The following is an 18,070-nucleotide window of genomic DNA, read 5'->3' on the forward strand; positions in this document are numbered from 1 at the left end:
ATTAGGTCCAGTCGTGACCGACTCTGGGGTTGCGGCGCTCATCTCGCATTATTGGCCAAGGGAGCCGGCGTACAGCTTCTGGGTCATGTGGCCAGCATGATCAAGCCGCTTCTGATGAACCAGAGCAGCGCACGGAAACGCCATTTACCTTCCCGCCGGAGCGGCACCTATTTATCTACTTGCACTTTGATGTGCTTTCGAACTGCTAGGTTGGCAGGAGCAGGGACCGAGCAACAGCAGCTCACCCCATCGCGGGGATTCGAACCGCCAACCTTCTGATCGGCAAGTCCTAGGCTCTGTGGTTTAACCCGCAGCGCCACCCATGAAATAGATTTCAGCAAACTATTAGGCAAATCCTGTTAACGGGAAGAACAGCTCAATAATGGAGCCTACATATTACCTGGAAGGGTGATGGGTGTCCCGTCCCCCCCGTGATCTTCAAGCAGCTCTGGATTTCCTGCGTCCAGCAGGGGTACGGACTAGTTATGTCTGCAAGCCCTCCCCAAAAGCACACACACTTTCATTCTAAGAGAGCAGGCTGGGGCAGACCCTCTCATGCAACACACATTTTATCTTTGGAGGCACTTTTAAAAAGGGGAAACATTCAAAAATGGGGGGGGGGGTCCACCTGCACTTTGACGTGGTACAAGCAGTGCTTTTTCCTACAAAAAATGTTTAGGGGTACTCTCATTTTCCTACTTATATTGAAGTACTGCCCCTCAATGAGGCCAAACTTAAGATTCATAAAATGTATAGGGGTATGCATACTCCTGCGTCCCCCCAGGAAAAAAAGCACTGGGCACAAGCCATTCTGTCACTGCTTTCTGTTGCACAAGCTAGCTCATCATTTAGGGTCAAGAATGGGGTCACACGTTCTGGCTTCAAACCTGGCGCAAAAATGGTATGCATGTCTAATTGGAAGTCAAAACAATAGAGTGCTTGGCTCACTGCCTGCTCAAGATTTCTAATCCTTTTTTTGTTTCTCTCTCTCCTAGCAGAATTTGCATTGTTTTTATTTTTTTTTTTAATAATAATTTTTATTGATTTTACAACATAAACAAAAAACAAACAAACATAATGCGACTTCCCCAAACCTCCCCTTCACTGCATCCAAATTTCAAAATTTTAGCAATTCTTCATCCCATTTTTATATTTAATTCTCTTTAAAAAGAGTTTCTGCTTTATAAATTTCGATTTATAGCTGTAATTCTTAGTGTCCAATCCCCTGACATCTTAACATTCCGAAATTTTACAACAATTTTTAAGATAGATTTTAAATTTTTTCCAGTCCTCCTCCACTGTCTCTTTCCTCTGGTCACGGATTCTGCCGGTCATCTCTGCCAGTCCCATAAATTCAGTCACCTTGGTCTGCCATTCTTCCAGAGTAGGTAATTCTTTAGTCTTCCAATACTTCGCCAAAAGGATTCTTGCTGCTGTTGTTGCGTACATAAAAAAGGTCCTATCTTTCTTTGGTACCAATTGGCCGACCATGCCCAGGAGAAAAGCCTCCGGTTTCTTTACAAATGTCCACTTAAGGATTTTCTTAATTTCATTATAGATCATTTCCCAGTAGGCCTTAATCTTTGGGCAGGTCCACCAAAGGTGATAAAAGGTTCCTTCACATTCATTACACTTCCAGCAATTGTTATTGGGCAAATGATATATCTTTGCAAGCTTGACTGGGGTCATGTACCACCTATAGATCATTTTCATTATGTTCTCTTTCAGGGCACTACATGCCGTAAATTTAATACCTGTGGTCCATAACTGCTCCCAGTCAGCAAACATAATATCATGACCAATATCTTGTGCCCACTTAATCATGGCTGATTTAACCGTTTCATCTTGTGTGTTCCATTTTAGCAGCAGATTATACATTCTAGACAAATTCTTAGTATTGGGTTCTAGCAATTCTGTTTCTAACTTTGACCTCTCCTTCTGAAATCCTAGTTTTCTGTCCTGCTTAAAAGTTTCATTAATCTGGTAGTAATGTAACCAATCTCGGACTTTAGGTTTCAATTTCTCAAAACTCTGTAGTTTTAGCTTTTCACCATCATATTCTATAATTTCACAATATTTTGGCCAGTCTGTATCCATGTTCAATCTTTTTACCGCCTTAGCTTCCATTGGTGACAGCCACCTGGGGGTTTTACTTTCAAACAAATCTTTATATCGATTCCATACATTATACAATGCTTTCCTAATAATATGATTTTTAAAATTTCTATGTACCTTTACCTTGTCATACCATAAATATGCATGCCAACCAAAACTATTATCATAACCTTCCAGGTCCAGAGAATTTGCATTGTTTTTAAAAGTCAATGAACCCTTTTGCCATGCACCTCGAGGGGAGGCCATCTAGCGGTTCAGCTCGTTGTCACATGCAGCTGTGCATCCCGGGCGCACACTCACACACACAACACACACACACAAACGTCGGCCGCGCAGCCTCACTGCGAAAGGATTACCTCATCCATTTTCAGTTCCATTTGTCTGCTGTGACAAGGGGCATCGAACTCCCCCAAGGGAAGGAACACAGATTCCCTTCTCTCTCCTGCCTCCCCTTGTTGGTGAAATGAATAGGAAACTATTTTCAAACCCAGCAGGAGAAGACTAGCAAGATGCCTAACATGGAAAAAGCCATTTCTTTGACGTTTGGTGTGTTCAATTCAATTCGATTCTTCCCATTAAAAATAAATGCAGTTTTAATGGATGCGTTTGCTTTTTAAAATTATTCGTATGGGTTTGCCCATCACCGCGGAATCAAATTGATACGGGTCAAAATGTAAAGCCCGTGTCACATTCAGAGCTACCCTCCCCAAGATCTCCTAGCCAAGATCCAGTTCGCTGCCTACAGAACGTTGCAGCAGGGGAAATGTTAACAAGCTCCTAAAACGTGTAATCCGTAACAGGAAACAGAGCAATTGGGTTGTATCTGACATTAGTCCAATTCAGACTCATTGAGATCAATATACATGGATCATTTAGTCCATTAATTTCAGTGGGTTTACTCCGAGTAGAAATTACAGGCCATTCTTTCAAAATCCTCTGCCTCTTGGATTGAGGCACACAGGGAGAAATAAAACTGGGAGCCGAAGTTTCAAAGATGATTAAAACAAATCTTTTAGATGAAGAGATACCGAGCACCACGCAGCCTAAAAAAAATAGTGTGTTCTTTCAGATCTGGTCTGAGTCACAAAAGGATTCCATCAGTGGATTTGGTAAGCAAGAGGGTCAGGATGCGCTGCTCTGTTTTAGTATAAAAGTCAATCTTTTGCTTCCTTTCAGGGATTTCAAGACACAGCAGTTTGGGTGTCCTGAATACATGATCAACCAGCAGAGAAATGTATTTTGAGACATAAAAATATGCTTAACGTCAAGACCAAAGGCCCTGCTTATGTAATCGCCAGCGCCTCACAAATTTGGAATGTCTGTATTGTGCATACAAGGGTGGCAAACAAGTGAGGGTTCTCAAGCATTATACCATTTAAACCCTAAAATGCAATCATATACATCAGAAGTGAGGAACTTTTTTCAGCCTGGGGGCCGAATTCCCTACAGTTATAGGCAGGGCCACAGCAACGAATGTAAATTGTAACCTCTTGTACAGCAAGTTATACAGAAGGCTTACACACCCCCATCTCTATCTTCCATCCAGACAAGCAAGAGCTGCATGATCAGAGTTCAAGGACACATTGCAGCCAGGCTGAAAAGCTCAGGGTGTGATGAAAGGCTGCTGAGGGGCATGACCTGATCATTCCAAGGGCAAAACAGAGACACCTGGAAGGTCGTCTTTGGCCTCTGGGTCTGAGGTTTCCCAACCCTGCTGTACAAGTCTACTCAAAAGTAAGTCCCTTTGTGTTTAACCAAGATTACTCCCGCATGGTAGGTACAGGATTGCAGCCTTGGCGGAGCTTAAATCTCAAATTTGTTGCTGTTGATTTTGAATAAATTTCCTTACTAACAAGCCCAACTTACACTTTATAGCATACATTTCCCTGTCTGCACCATTTATTTCCAGGCACCAACAAAAGACCTCTTCGTTATTCATTTTTTAAAAAAGCAAGGCAGAGACTAAAAACAAAAACAAATTCTTTATAGTGTCAAATGCAATTCTCAGCTTGTAGGTACAAAAGTGTATGTGGAACATTAAAATCATGAATTGTGCCCCCCCCCCAAAGTGCTTATCATTCAGATGTAATTATGATAAGGAAAATAGGGATCAGGCACGTTCACAAGTTAGCACAAAATGTAACAATGAATTCTGAAAAACCACAAATTTAAGGCACAAAGTTTTTCACTCTCCCCAAAAGGCGTCTCTTAGCTCCATTTGTTCTTTATTTTGTTTCCTACAGTAAATTGCAGGTTTTGAATTATAACCAACTCATTTTAAGTCACTTTGACTTGAATATTAAAGAGAACATTAAAATTTCCTTTAAGAAAATCTGTGATTTATCCATCATGTGCCAAAAGAATCTGATTCAACACTAAATAAAATTTATTAAATTATATAGGTTGTGATCTGTTTCTAAATTAGTAGCTATGGAAAGTATCCAGAATTGATCATTAAGTTAATTTACTAATATAAATACACCATATATTGTTATACTCAATAAAATACATTTGAAATCTTCCTTGCTAAATGGAATGTGTGACTCCACCTGCCTCCAAAAAACACACACACCCAGTTGCTCAGTAGAATTCATAATGCAAATAAGATTTATATATTAAAAATACCACAACTGGTACAACTTGGTAATTCAAGAGCAATACAAAATATACTTCAAGAACCCAAGAAGTGCCTCTATTTTATTATTGCTTGATTAATTTCCTAAAAAGTAACAGAAAGATTTTAACTCTTTCTCCTGTCGTTCTCTGACCAGGGAGATCAAGCAAAGAAAATTGGCAAGAGGTTTGAGAAAAGGCTGATGTATCCAGCTGGCTAACTGTATCATCTGACACACACACCCCTTTTAAAATCTTTTGCAAAAGGATCACATTTGTAGTATAGTAACTGAAACCCAGGGATAGAAATTCAGGTTTGATACCAGCTAAAAGAGGGCCTACTCTATGACTTCTTGAAGGCACTTGGGAATTTAATTCAAGATGGATTTGCTTATTCTTGACACTCGAACGATATGATATTGGCTTGGTGGTTTTTAAAAACCATGTATTTGTCAAAAACCAGGCAATGTTTAAACTCTCCAAGGCACACGGCTCTTCTGGTGTATGAAAAAAAAATGCAAGGAAGTGGCAAGAAATTGTGTGGATTTCCCCATGGGGTTTGCTACATTTTCAAGTACAGGCTCGAGTCCTGAATAAACCCTCTCTGTGCTCCTTCCAAAGTGATCCCCCTGCACCAAAATCACAGTACAAAATCTTTCACTTTACGATCAGCACCAATACAACTCTGCGTGCGTACAACACTTTCATACTAGGATGTCAACACTGAGGTATGATCCGCTGACCCAGATACTTTAGATTAGAACTAAGGCCTGAGATAAAAGCATGTGTTAGCTGCATTATACCAAATCAGACCATCCCCTTTCCTAGCCCAGAATTGTCCACTCCTGAGTAGCAATGGCTCTCCAGGTTCCCAGCATAAGGACATAAAAAAGCCTGCTAGTCCAGCATCATGTTCTCACAGTGGCCAAGCAGGACCCGAGAGCGACGGCACTCTCCTCTCCTGTGTTTTCCAGCAACCGTATTCTGAAGCACACTGCTACCATCAGTGGAGGTAGCAGAGGGGGGCTTTCCCAGCCTTGCTACCAAAGATCCTTTCTGAACTGGACTGACCTTGGATTTTTCACAGCGAAGACAGCTCCTGTGTCCACCCACCCGACTGTGCCATGGGTCAGCGGGTCAGCTTCCAACCAACAGTCCGTCGACAATACCCTTTCGCAAGAGCCACTTGACACCACCACTCTCCGACTTCCCAGTAACAACCACTATTCCCACTTCAACTCCTTCCTGCAGCACCTTTCTATTTTTCACTGGTCACAGATCACCACCACCCCTCAGAAGGAGACAGGGAAACTTCCTAACAAGAAAGCTCTTGCCGGCAGTTTCCTATAAATTTCAGAGACTGGGACGAGAATCCCAGAAAAGTGGTGCAAGTTTATCTGCAGTTAATACTGCACAATCCAGTACTCTCCACTCCCCATGGAAGGGAAAAAACGGTAACCTTTCCTGCAAAATCTAAAAGAATATGGCACTGGGAAAAGTTTTTTAAAAAGAGACTACCAATGCATCTGGAGTGTCAGAAACAGTCAAAATTGCACGTGCGAAGAAACTTGTGCAACAGTCATGCAAACTTGAAGGGCTCTTGCCGTCTCCTGTTCTTTGAAGTTTTCAACAACTTTGCTGACAGACACTGATCTGCTCATCCTCACCCCGAGAGGAATCAAGTTACTGGAAAAATACACAAGGATAAAGATTTGGCACAAATCTTGTAGCATTCCTCCCCCACACTTGAAGCAACCAATTGTTGCAAACTTGCTACACGAGTGGCCCGGGAATCCCAACAGATCAACTTCATCAAATTCATGTACATTTTGCTACCTTCCTAGGGGTAAAAAAAATAGCTTATGCAACAAGGCTTCTGAACTATACCCCTCTGAAATGCTGTTGAGACACCAACACCCAAATCCAGAAGGTATCATAATGTTGGCAACTGTTTAAAATATCAGACCAACTGGCACAAGGCAACTTTGCGAGGCACAAAATACATGTGGGCAGACTAGTTGGCTATGCGTTTTGCACTTATTTGCAAAACTGATTTATGGACATCTGGATCAATTGTTACTTTTCTTTGCCAAGTCTTCTCCAGGAAGAAACAGATTAAACAAACTTTCGAAGCACGCAATGTAGCGCGACACTCTTGATGGCAAGGCCGAATCACTCCATCCAGTTTTGAACAGACAAAAGTATCTCGATTGGCACGGTCAGCAGAAACAAGCACAAGGCTCCAAAGGGCTGCTGGACTGCTTTGGTTCTCCTGCAAGCCACACAGTTATTTGGCTGACAGACATATTTGATTCATGTCACAGAATTCTTCTTCTTCTTCCGGAAGGGAGATTTCAACCTCTTCCACACACTCGTCCGAGGCCTGGATTTCTTCCCCAGCGCCATGACTGCTTCCTTCTCCTTCCTCCGGATTTCTCGAACCAGAGTGTGAAACACATCATCGATATAGTAGCGAAAGGCAGCTGAAGTTTCAAAGAAAGGGCAGCCAAACTCGCGTGCCAAGGCTGAACCTTCTTCCTTGGAGACCTTGCAACAAGAAAAGCACATGCTGGTCAGCAACAGGAGAGGCGGCCATTTCTTTTAGCCAAGCCCACTTTTGCTTTTTACAGACTCCTTCACACAGCCTGAAAATTCCTGGAATACTGCCCTTTCATGCTTCACTCTCTGTACTCATCGTCAACATCCATCTTTTGCTATATATTTCTGACATTCCTGCTTTATGCCAAGGCTCTTCCTGATCTTTCAAACATTTGAAAGGAAATGCCATGCTTTCATGTTAGATTTTAAGGGGGTTTTTTACAGTAGGAATCATGCAGCTCTCAGAAAGCAGTAGATTTTGGCGCAATGAAGCGTTATTGGGAATATATAGCTATAAAAGTTCTCTTTTCTCCCCTCTACAAATCTCACCATGGTCACTGTCTGTTCTTGGTGGCATTCTCAGCACCTGAACTTCTGCCAAGTCCTTCGAAGTATGTGAATGTCCATTTCCCAATAACTAAGTTTATAAAGGAAGGAAGGCTTTGTGTGCAATTTTCTTGGGCACTCCACTTTCTAGTAAGCCTCAACAAAGTAGCAAGCTACATATCACATTCTATTACACACACTTTTTTATTTTAGCACACTTCTTCCTTACCTGTTGTGTGGCATGGCTTTACTGTTTTCCGCATCTTTCAATGCTTACCTGGCATATGCATTTTCTGCTCTGCTTCCTTACTTACACATTTGGTATCTGCATGCATTTTCCCAATCTTATTTCAATCTTGAGAGAAGTCCCAATTGTTCCCAATGTTTGTTTTTCAACATGCTCCCTGCCTCTTGCCGCATCCTACTCACTCAGCAGCAAGAACAAGGGGAAAGGGACCAAGACAGCATATCCCTGGGGCTTGTGGGAATGCAACTACTATGTCTATTCAAAAACAAAATTGTGAGAGCTAAGTGCCCCGAAAGACCGGCTGGAAATTCTTTAACCAACAACCTCACCTTCTAGGGAAGGCTATTTGCCTCCCTTTCGATATGAGCAAATCCAACGATTCGGTTCAATTCCTATCATCCTCTATTTGCAAGCACCAACATACAAGAAAAGGAACTGAGCAAAGAATTAATTCTGAAGCATTCTTTACCTGCCTGAGACGAGCTAGATCAGACTTGTTCCCCACAAGAACCACAGGAGTCTCATCTGTACGCCGAACACGGTAGATAAGCTGCTTGAACTCACGCACTTCGTGGAAGCTTCGGCGGTCTGTGATTGAGTAACAGATAATGAACCCTTCGCCTGCCCTCATGTATTGGTCCCTCATGGCGGTAAATTCTGCCTAGGAAGTAAAACAACAAGAGTATATTCCAGCTCCAGGATTTTTTTAGAATACCATAAGACTGCCCATTCGGCAAAAGTCTGTAAGCACGCTGCACTATCATCATGCAGGCAAACAGATGATTTTCTATCACCATCTGAAGACCTTATGTAAACAGGCCTATGCAACTCTTTACCATTTTGTACTGGGTTATGGTGTTTTATTGTATGCACTGTTGTAAATAATTTTATAAATAAATGCCCATGGTTACAGTGGATTGGGCAAACTAGCTTCTGTCCTGTGCCTACAACACAGATACTATAAAATGCATGTTCACTGCTGGCAGTGCAAGGGTAAAGTAGTGTGTCTTCAGTATATGAAAATACTTCTACAACAAGATGCCAGATGGCACTCTCAGCCACCCATGCGGGGATAATACTGACCCACCATAGAGAATTGTTTTAAGGATCACAGTCAGGTAAATGTATGTAAACTGCTTTGAATGAGCAAAAGCAAAATATAAAATGTACAGTGGTCATTATATACCTGGCCTGCTGTGTCTAAAATGTCCAGATTAGCAGGTTCATCATCAATCCTTATTCGCATTTTGTAAGCATCCTCTAGAGAAAGAAATACAAACAAACATTCAGCACGGTCTAGCTATCAATGTCTACATGAGCAAAGGACAACTTCAGACGTGTTCACAACAGAGCCCCTTAGTTACTGCTTAAGTGATTGTTGCGCTCATGGTTTGCCTCAAATGTTATTGTGCTTTTTTATTTTTTAAAAAAAACTCTCACAAATGTGATTTTTTTTTTTTTTTGCCAGTTGATACAGACACTGATGTGAATGATTGACAATACAGTGGTGCCCCGCAAGACGAAAAACTCGCTAGACGAAAGGGTTTTCCGTTTTTTGAGGCGCTTCGAAAGACGAATTTCCCTATGGGCTTGCTTCGCAAGAAGAAGGCCCATAGGGAAATCTCCGGGGACCTCTTTTAAATGCTGGCGGTGGGGAGCAAAGCCTTTTCCCCCCCTCCGGCCTTCAGAAGAGGTCCAGGAAGGCCGGCGGGGGCCGAAAGGCTTTGCTCCCCACCGCCAGCATTTTAAAAGCGGTCCGGGATAGCAGGGAAGCGCTTCCCGCTATCCCGGGCGGCTTTTGAAGGCGGGGGGGGGGAGCAAAGAGTTTTGCCCCCCGCCGGCCTTCAGAAGAGGTCCTGGACCTCTTCTGAAGGCCGGCGGGGGGCAAAAGTCTTTGCTCCCCCCTGTCTGCCTGCCTTCCCGGGAGAGCGGAGAAACGCGCGTTTCTCCGCTCTCCTGGGAAGGCAGGCAGGTTTTTTAAAAATGCTGGCAGGCGGGAGCGAAGGCTTCTCTGCCGCCCACCAGCATTTTAAGATCCCCGGACAGCGGAGCAGTCCTCCGCTGTCCCGGGGTTTTTTTTAAATGCTGGCAGGCGGCAGCGAAGGCTTCTCTGCCCACCAGCATTTTAAGATCGCCCCGGACAGCGGAGAAGTCCTCCGCTGTCCCGGGGTTTTTTTAAATGCTGGGGGTGGGAAGAAAAGCCCTTGTTCCCCCACCCCCACCCCTCAGAAGGGGTCGGGGGACAGACTGTCCCCGGACCTGGTCTGAAGGCGGTTTCCATAGGAACGCATTGATTGATTTTCAATGCATTCCTATGGGAAACCGTGCTTCGCAAGACGAAAAACTCGCAAGACGAAAAAACTTGCGGAACGAATTAATTTCGTCTTGCGAGGCACCACTGTACCTGGGAACTTCCACCTGTGGCTCACAAGTACCCCTTGAAAAAATATTTAATATAGTATATTAATAGTTACGATGAAATTCTTATTTCAATTACACACCCACGACTTTGCAGTGTACCATTTGGGCCCAGAGCCCATTTACCCGCTAGTGGGCTGCCCTTGCTGCCTTCAGAATAGGAATGCCCAGAGCTCCTCCACGTTGGGAGAGTAAACCGCTGGCGCAGAGAGCCTCTTGTACTCATGGAAGCCTCTCACATGTTTCAGAGCCATGGCCTTTGTAAAGCAGAAGGACCCAAGTTCAACTCTCAACTTCTCCACTTAAAAGAATAATCCCAGGTACCAGAGTGCTGTTCCCAATGACCAATGGAAGTTTCATGCACTCAGCACCATTATTTTTTGAAGGGAGGGGGGAATGGAAGCCACCCTGAGACCTGCAGGTATAGGGTAGCATATAAATCAAACAAACAAACAAACAAATAAAAGAAAAAGTTAACATTTCTACCAATCAAAACTAGTATCACTGACAGGTGACTATCATTAATATTGTCTGGGGGAAAAGGTTCAGAAATTAAAAGACACTTTTAATCTCAACACTAGCAAGGCTTCCCCATTTTGTAGGTTGGGGGTTCCTATCGGCCCCAGATTTATTTATTTTTATTTTTCAGTCAGCACACCACTGGTTGGAAGAGGAAGCAGAAGAACACACTCACCGATGGTGGGGTCATGGTCTTCTGGGAAACGATGACTAATGAACTGCATGGTCATGGCTGAAAGGAAGGCACAAACATATTAAAATGAACGAAAGGCAGAAATGGCTATCATCACAAGATGTAGCACGTGCTACTGGGATAACTGTGCACAAAGCCTTGAGTTTCTTTCAAAACGGACAGGCCACAGATGTGACCAGACCTGCCATTTTAAATATAACTCGCCATGGTTTTTTAAGGGGAGAAACATTACAACAGCTCCCAATCCATTTCCAGGCACAATTCAAAAGGCTGGCCTTGTCCTTTAAAGCTCTATAAGACTTAGGAGTATGCAAATGCTGTAAGAAAAATACATTATAAAAATCGTCCCATCAGGGGCCTTGGAGAGGCGCTCCCAGTTAGGAGCAAACAGTATTGCGCAAGATGCACCAATGTTCTCACTGCGTAATGCACCTTCATGTTGGTTTGGAGAAAATGTTTTCCTGCTTACAGAAAACACTTCAAAGTTGCTTTCAAAAACTAACAAATACCGCCAAAACAAAGCAAGCTCTAGGATGAAAGCCAACCTTGATTCCTTTTAAATTTGTCTAACAGAGCGTAGCGTCCTTAAACAGATTTATAGATAACAGCAGTAATAACATAAAACAGAAGTAGTAGGTAAAAACCAATTGAATCATTACAACTACTTTTGTATTACATGCTAAAGAGCATGAAAGAATTTGTCCCCTCATCTTGTGGCAGGGAGTCCCACATGAGAATCACTCCAGTCATAATAGACAAGAGGAAAGTTGCCCTTTACAGGATTGAAGTGGGGGAAACTCCACATCCGTGTGGAGGCATGGAGGCCTCAGGGTAAGCTACAACATCAAAAATTGCTTTGAAAGGGGATAAGATAAATTCATAAAGGCCAAAGCTGTCAATAGTTTCTATTTTTTTTAAAAAAATAAATATTTATTAAGGTTTTTTTATAAAAGGAATGCACAGATAATAGACAACATTAGTTATGTCATAACAAAATCTCATAACTTCTTTGGACTTCCTCACGTCTCCTGCTCCCACTTACATCGTTGAATAATTTTTTCAAGCAAATTATCATCTTATTTACCATCTTATTTCCACTCATTTAAAAATAGTCTAACAATTCTCCAGAAGGTTTATATTTTCCTTAATCTCAATTATCGTCAAATTCCGGTCTAATTTAGTGGTGGCCAATTATTTTATGATCAAGCATCCTTCTTAACATTCAACCAAATTACAATATTTTTGTAGATAAATCTTAAATTTCTTCCAATCCTCTTCAATCTTCTTCCAATCCTCTTCAATCCTTTCTTCTCCCAGGTCTCGGATTCTGCCAGTCATCTCCGCCAGTTGCATATAGTCCATCAGCTGCATCTGCCACTCTTCCAGTGTGGGTAGATCTTGAGTTTTCCAGTTCTTAGCGATGAGTATCCTTGCTGCCGTTGTTGGCTGTCAATAGTTTCTAGCCAGGATGGTTATGTTCTTCCTGTTGCCACTTGAGAGGCAAAAAGCCTCTGAATCCCAGTTGCTGGGAACCACCAACAGAGAGACAGAGGCTTCTATACTTCCTGATTATGGGCTTCCTAGTGCCATCTGACTGGGCACTGTGAGAATAAGGTGCTGGACTAAATGGGCCACTGGTGCTTGATCCAACAGAAGAAAGATTCAGACGGGGGACTTCCCAATTCATAGCTCAGTCTCTTAGACTGCACACCTATATTCAGTTTCCTGAATATTCAGTTTCCTGAATATGGGTTTGCAACCTAAGAGAACTGAGTAAGTGAATTCAATGGAAAGTTCCACTGAACTCAATGAACTTACTTCTGAATAGACATACATACAGAAGAACTGCACTGATAAAACTATGCCGGTTCTGTTCCCTGCTTCACACTCCTTGTTGCTTTTACTGTAAGGAACCTAACACAGCTGCCCCTACATTCATTTTGGTAATCATGTTATAAATAACATTTTAAAAGCTAATAAAAACATTTCAGCAACCTTCCTACCAGATAATGCTTTTATTGTTAATTATTTGACACATTTCAAAGCAATTTAACCAGTTAAGAACAAAACCAGAAAAAAAATACAACACTGTATAATCCAGTAACATAATAAACCTGTTAGGGTTTTAGTCTTGTTTTAAATGTACTTGTTGTTGTTTTAACTGTTTTATATGTAAATCGCCTTGAGAAGTGGTTTAGAAGGGTTCTTTCTTTCTTTTATTTTCATTTCCCACCCTTGATGTTGTAATCCCAGGGGACGCGTTACAACCTTAAAACACAGTATTTAAGAACAGCTTAACAAGTTGATTACCACAACCATAAGGGTGAGCCCTACCCGCACCACCAACAAAGGAGCAAGCATCACCATCAGCGGGCGACTTCTGTGCCAACTTCTAAACTTTTCTGTGCCGCCAGGCCTATGCAGAGCACATCCTTCCACCATGGCATGCTGGTGTCCGTTTTCAGTTTATATTCTTGCTTCTAACTTTTAATGATTTTACGATTTGGTTTTATACTTCTGATACTGCTGTTTTTAAAACCGCTGCGATAGGATGCAGCGGTATATAAAAAGACTTCATGACTAAATCAATACATGCCTGAGCAAGTAAGTAAATAAATAAATAAGAAAGGAAGAGGCTAGCCAGTTACCAAAGACCTTAGTGAGCGAGAGAGTATTGGGCCCGGGGCCTAAGCAAGCAGCGAAGGTATGTTTCGTCCCCATATCATGAGGCAGGGAGTTCCGAAGGTGCCCCTTCCTCCTATTTCCACCCCCCTAAAAAACAACAACCCACGCCCTTCGTTATCCTTGCCGCGCCCCACCCCGTCCCTCAATGGCCTACATACGTGAGTCTTTTCAAGCCTCCCCTCAACGTACCGCTTTTGCCGACGCCCCCGGCGCCCAACATCACCAGCTTGTACTCCCGGGGCTGCAACGGAGGGGGCGGCGGCGCCCCCCCGACCCCGCCAGGCGGTCCCCGCGGCCCAGTCGGGTCCATGGTACGGATAGCCGCCCGAGGACGGCTCCCCTCAGACGCCCTCTCCGGTGGACAAGAGCGGCGGCAGCAGAGGCATCCCCCCGCCCTCGCCGCCGCCGCCGCCGCTTCCTCACCTTCCCGCCCACCTCGGAACAAAATGGCGCCGGCTCGGCTGAATTCCAACCGCCGCCTCAGAGGGAATGGGAGGGGCCCTTCGTGGCCACGCCCCCTACGCGTCGCAAGGGGAGGGGCAGCGCCCCTGCCGTCGCCTCCCTTCCTCCGGGAGTTGGGGGGAGGGTGCCCAAAGAGGATGGAACGTCATCGAAGCCTCGATTATTTCCGGCTCGCAATTGCATGCTTTTTTGCTAATAAATCCATAAGCAAAACCCGTGCCCATAGCTAGGGAAACTGTAGGTTTTTGCTGGTTTTTTTTGTAAACAGCCTCCTTTTCTTTATTTCAGACTTCCTGAACCTGTGGGTCCAGCCTTACCCCAACCTGGGGCCCTCCAGATGTTGTTGGACTCCAGTTCCCCTCATTCGTGACCGTTGGCTGATGGAGTCCAACAACATCTATTTTATCCCCCCCCCTCTATTTTTAGAAAAATCGTTGGGACTCCAGCTTCCATCAGCCCCAGCAGGTACGGCCAACGGTCCAGGATTGTGGGAGCTGTAGTTCAACATTACATTAAGGCACAGGGACCCCTGACCATTAGGTCCAGTCGTGGCCGACTCTGGGGTTGTGGCGCTCATCTCGCTTTATTGGCAGAGGGAGCCGGCGTTCAGCTTCCGGGTCATGTGGCCAGCATGACTAAGCCGCTTCTGGTGAACCAGAGCAGCACATGAAAATGCCGTTTACCTTCCTGCCAGAGTGGTACCTATTTATCTACTTGCGCTTTGACATGCTTTTGAACTGCTAGGTTGGCAGGGGCAGGGACCCGAGCAACAGGAACTCACCTCGTCACGGGGATTCAAACCACCGACCTTCTGATTGGCAAGTCCTAGGCTCTGTGGTTTAACCCACAGCGCCACCCACGCCCCCCAACATTACATTAGGCGAGCACAAAGGTTGAGGGAGATCACATTTGTTTGATCATTTCTCCAGTTCAATTTATATACCCCAAAGAAACCCAGGGGATGTGTTTTGTATGATTGTTATTTTTAAAAAGTGAATCTGCTAGAACAGCCTTTCTCAACCTTGGCACCCCAGATGTTGTTAAACTACAGCTCCCAACATTCCTGGCCACTGGCTCTTCTGGCTCATGGTGATGGGAGTTGTAGTTCAACATCGGGGGGGGGGGGAGACCCAGTATTCAAGGGACCTTTTCCCCATTCCTGCTTGAAGAGGGACAGATTCGCAGCACGACCCTAGAAAGGATGACGTACCGTATTTTCCGCTCTATAAGACGCACCAGACCACAAGACGCACTTAGTTTTTGGAGGAGGAAAACAAGAAAAAAAATATTCTGAATCTCAGAAGCCAGAACAGCAAGAGGGATCGCTGCGCAGTGAAAGCAGCAATCCCTCTTGCTGTTCTGGCTTCTGGGATAGCTACGCAGCCTGCATTCACTCCATAAGACGCAAACACATTTCCCCCTACTTTTTAGGAGTGAAAAAGTGAGTCTTATAGAGCAAAAAATACCGTACTTTTTGGAGAGCATTAGGCTAGGGCAGTGCCAGGTTTACGTGTAAGCTAAACAAGCTATAGCTTAGGGCCCCACTCTCTTGGGGGCCCCCAAAAAATTTAAAGGAAAAAAACACCTGGATGTACATTTCCAAAATATAAGATAAAAAACAAATAAAATAAAACCTACATACAGCAACAGTGTTTTGTTATTTCATGTTATAGCAAGTTTCTAGAGACTAGATTATGAGTCTTTGTAAATTATATTTCCAAGGGAACTTTTGTTAATTGCCAAATGCCAATGTGTTTGCATTATTAAGTTTGTTATGAATAAAAAATCATTTTAAGTTAGAGCTTAATAATTATTTCACTATTAATATACTTCTTAATTGTATTTCACTATTAATATACTTCGTAATTGTATTTCAGTGCAACAATTACTTTATTAAAATACATATTTTGTTATGTGCAAATGACTTTAGGTACCTATTAGGTCCATAAATTACCGTATAGATTCAACACAAAAAACCGTGACAATTTGTTGTTGACAAAGCACAGCTGGACATATAAAGGGCCCCATTACTTTCAGTAGCTTAGGGCCTCATTAAACCTAAATCCAGCCCTGGGCTAGGGCCCGGAAGAGACCAGGGTTCAAATCCCCACTCAGCTACAAAGTCTCTGTTCAGCCTCACCTACCTCACAGGGTTGTTGTGAGGACAACAGGTAGGTGGGTGTGGGAACCAGTTGCAGAACTTTGAGCTCCTTGGAGGAAAAATGTGATATAAACGCAATACTAAATGGAGAGGATATGTTTATGTACACAGTGAAATTCTGAATGTGTCAATTCAGAGGGAAGTCCGTCTATTGAGCTCAACTGAACTTGAGGCAACCATGCACAGGATTGCTTACAACAAAAAAACATTCCCAAAGCGGTGAGCACAGCAGAAGACAATGGAAAACATCCTAATTAGACAAGAGGTCATTCCACATCCATAGATAATGAATCACGATCAGTGAGCGATGTCGATTGGATCCCGGAAGTTTCGGCTGTGCGTGACTCTATGCGCTGGATAGAGCTCTGGCCGGGAGAGCTGTGCGAACTTAGTACTCGGCGTTCCTTCTGCGCAGGCGCAGCAGCTGCTGAAAGTCAGCTGGCCGCTCAAGACACAGCATTGCAAAGGGGAGGATTTTTGTCTCTGCGGATTTGCATTCTTCGGTTGTCCGCATGCCTGTATTACCAACGCGTCCTTCCTGACGCATACGCAAGATATGCAAAACCTCCCTGAGGAACAAAAGCTAAGCTAGCCTTTAGGGCTTGCTTCCGGGTAGACATTTATAAGGTTGCTCTGCGTGTCTTGTGTCTGCAAACCTCTCATATTTACTTGGATTTACGGACAGGATGCTGTTGTCGCAGCGGCAAAAAAAAAAAAACCACGACAAAGTTCTAGACAGAGACACTAGATTGAAGCCATTTGACCGTACTTCCATTTGGTGTCATGTTCCCCCTGCCTGGCCTAGGAAAAAGCAGTGAGACTATAACTGTGTTTTATGCCCCCAGTGCAATCAACTACTATTTGAATGGGCCAAGGAAGTGTTCATAAAGGCAAGGTATAAAGCAATACACAATTATCACTGATGGGAAATTGTACAGGGTGGTGGAACAAACCCTTCCCCCGCACCGCAAGATGATGTGTTTCATGGAGTCCTTCACTCAAGGAGAAAGGTTATCCTTTTTGCACTATAAGGTAAAGGTAAAGGGACCCCTGACCATTAGGTCCAGTCGTGGCCGACTCTGGGGTTGTGGTGCTCATCTCGCTTTATTGGCCGAGGGAACCGGTGTACAGCTTCCGGGTCATGTGGCCAGCATGACTAAGCCGCTTCTGGAGAACCAGAGCAGCGCACGGAACCGCCGTTTACCTTCCGGCTGGAGCGGTACCTATTTATCTACTTGCACTTTGACGTGCTTTTGAACTGCTAGGTTGGCAGGAGCAGGGACCGAGTAACGGGAGCTCACCCCATCATAGGGATTCGAACCGCCGACCTTCTGATCAGCAAGTCCTAGGCTCTGTGGTTTAACCCACAGCGCCACCCGCGTCTTTTTGCACTATAGCGGTGCCTTTTCAAGATCATTTTAACAGGTTTTGCTGAATTTAAATGTTTTTCACCTCCACGCTCCCAACTTCACCCTTTCAATGCCTGCTTAATAGGTGACACAAGGACCCTAACCCATATTTAGGGTTTGTAACTTGAAAACCACGCAGGGGCAGGTAAAGGCTTAAGAGATATTCCACAAAAGGGGGTGGGGGTGGGGGTGGAGAAACCTGCAGTCCTCTAGATGTCCCTGGACTCCAACTCCCATCAGCCTCAGCCAACCCAGGCAGTGGGTCAAGGCTGATGGGCAGTTGGGACAACTAGATCCCCATCTGTGATTGAAGGTCTTCATAG

The 18,070-nt window shown here is 44.0% G+C and overlaps 1 protein-coding gene across 2 annotated transcripts; it reads right to left on the reverse strand.

Moving 5' to 3' along the window:
• Positions 1–4,078: 4,078 nt before the first annotated feature.
• On the reverse strand, positions 4,079–18,021 carry RIT1 (Ras like without CAAX 1). Of its 2 annotated transcripts, none has more exons than XM_081841411.1 (5): positions 17,947–18,021; positions 11,013–11,069; positions 9,087–9,160; positions 8,370–8,561; positions 4,079–7,275 (listed from the first exon to the last, which is right to left on the reverse strand). In XM_081841411.1, exons 2-5 carry the CDS (start codon positions 11,065–11,067, stop codon positions 7,042–7,044), a joined length of 555 nt encoding a protein of 184 aa, XP_081697537.1. In that variant the 5' UTR covers positions 11,068–11,069; positions 17,947–18,021; the 3' UTR covers positions 4,079–7,041. The 2 variants fall into 2 exon arrangements, with proteins under 2 accessions (XP_081697537.1, XP_081697536.1); XM_081841410.1 differs by lacking the exon at positions 17,947–18,021 and adding an exon at positions 13,905–14,175.
• Between the last annotated feature and the right edge of the window lie 49 nt (positions 18,022–18,070).

The sequence above is a fragment of the Podarcis erhardii genome (assembly GCF_964252035.2).
Source record: "Podarcis erhardii genome assembly, chromosome: 15".
Lineage (NCBI taxonomy): Eukaryota > Metazoa > Chordata > Lepidosauria > Squamata > Lacertidae > Podarcis > Podarcis erhardii.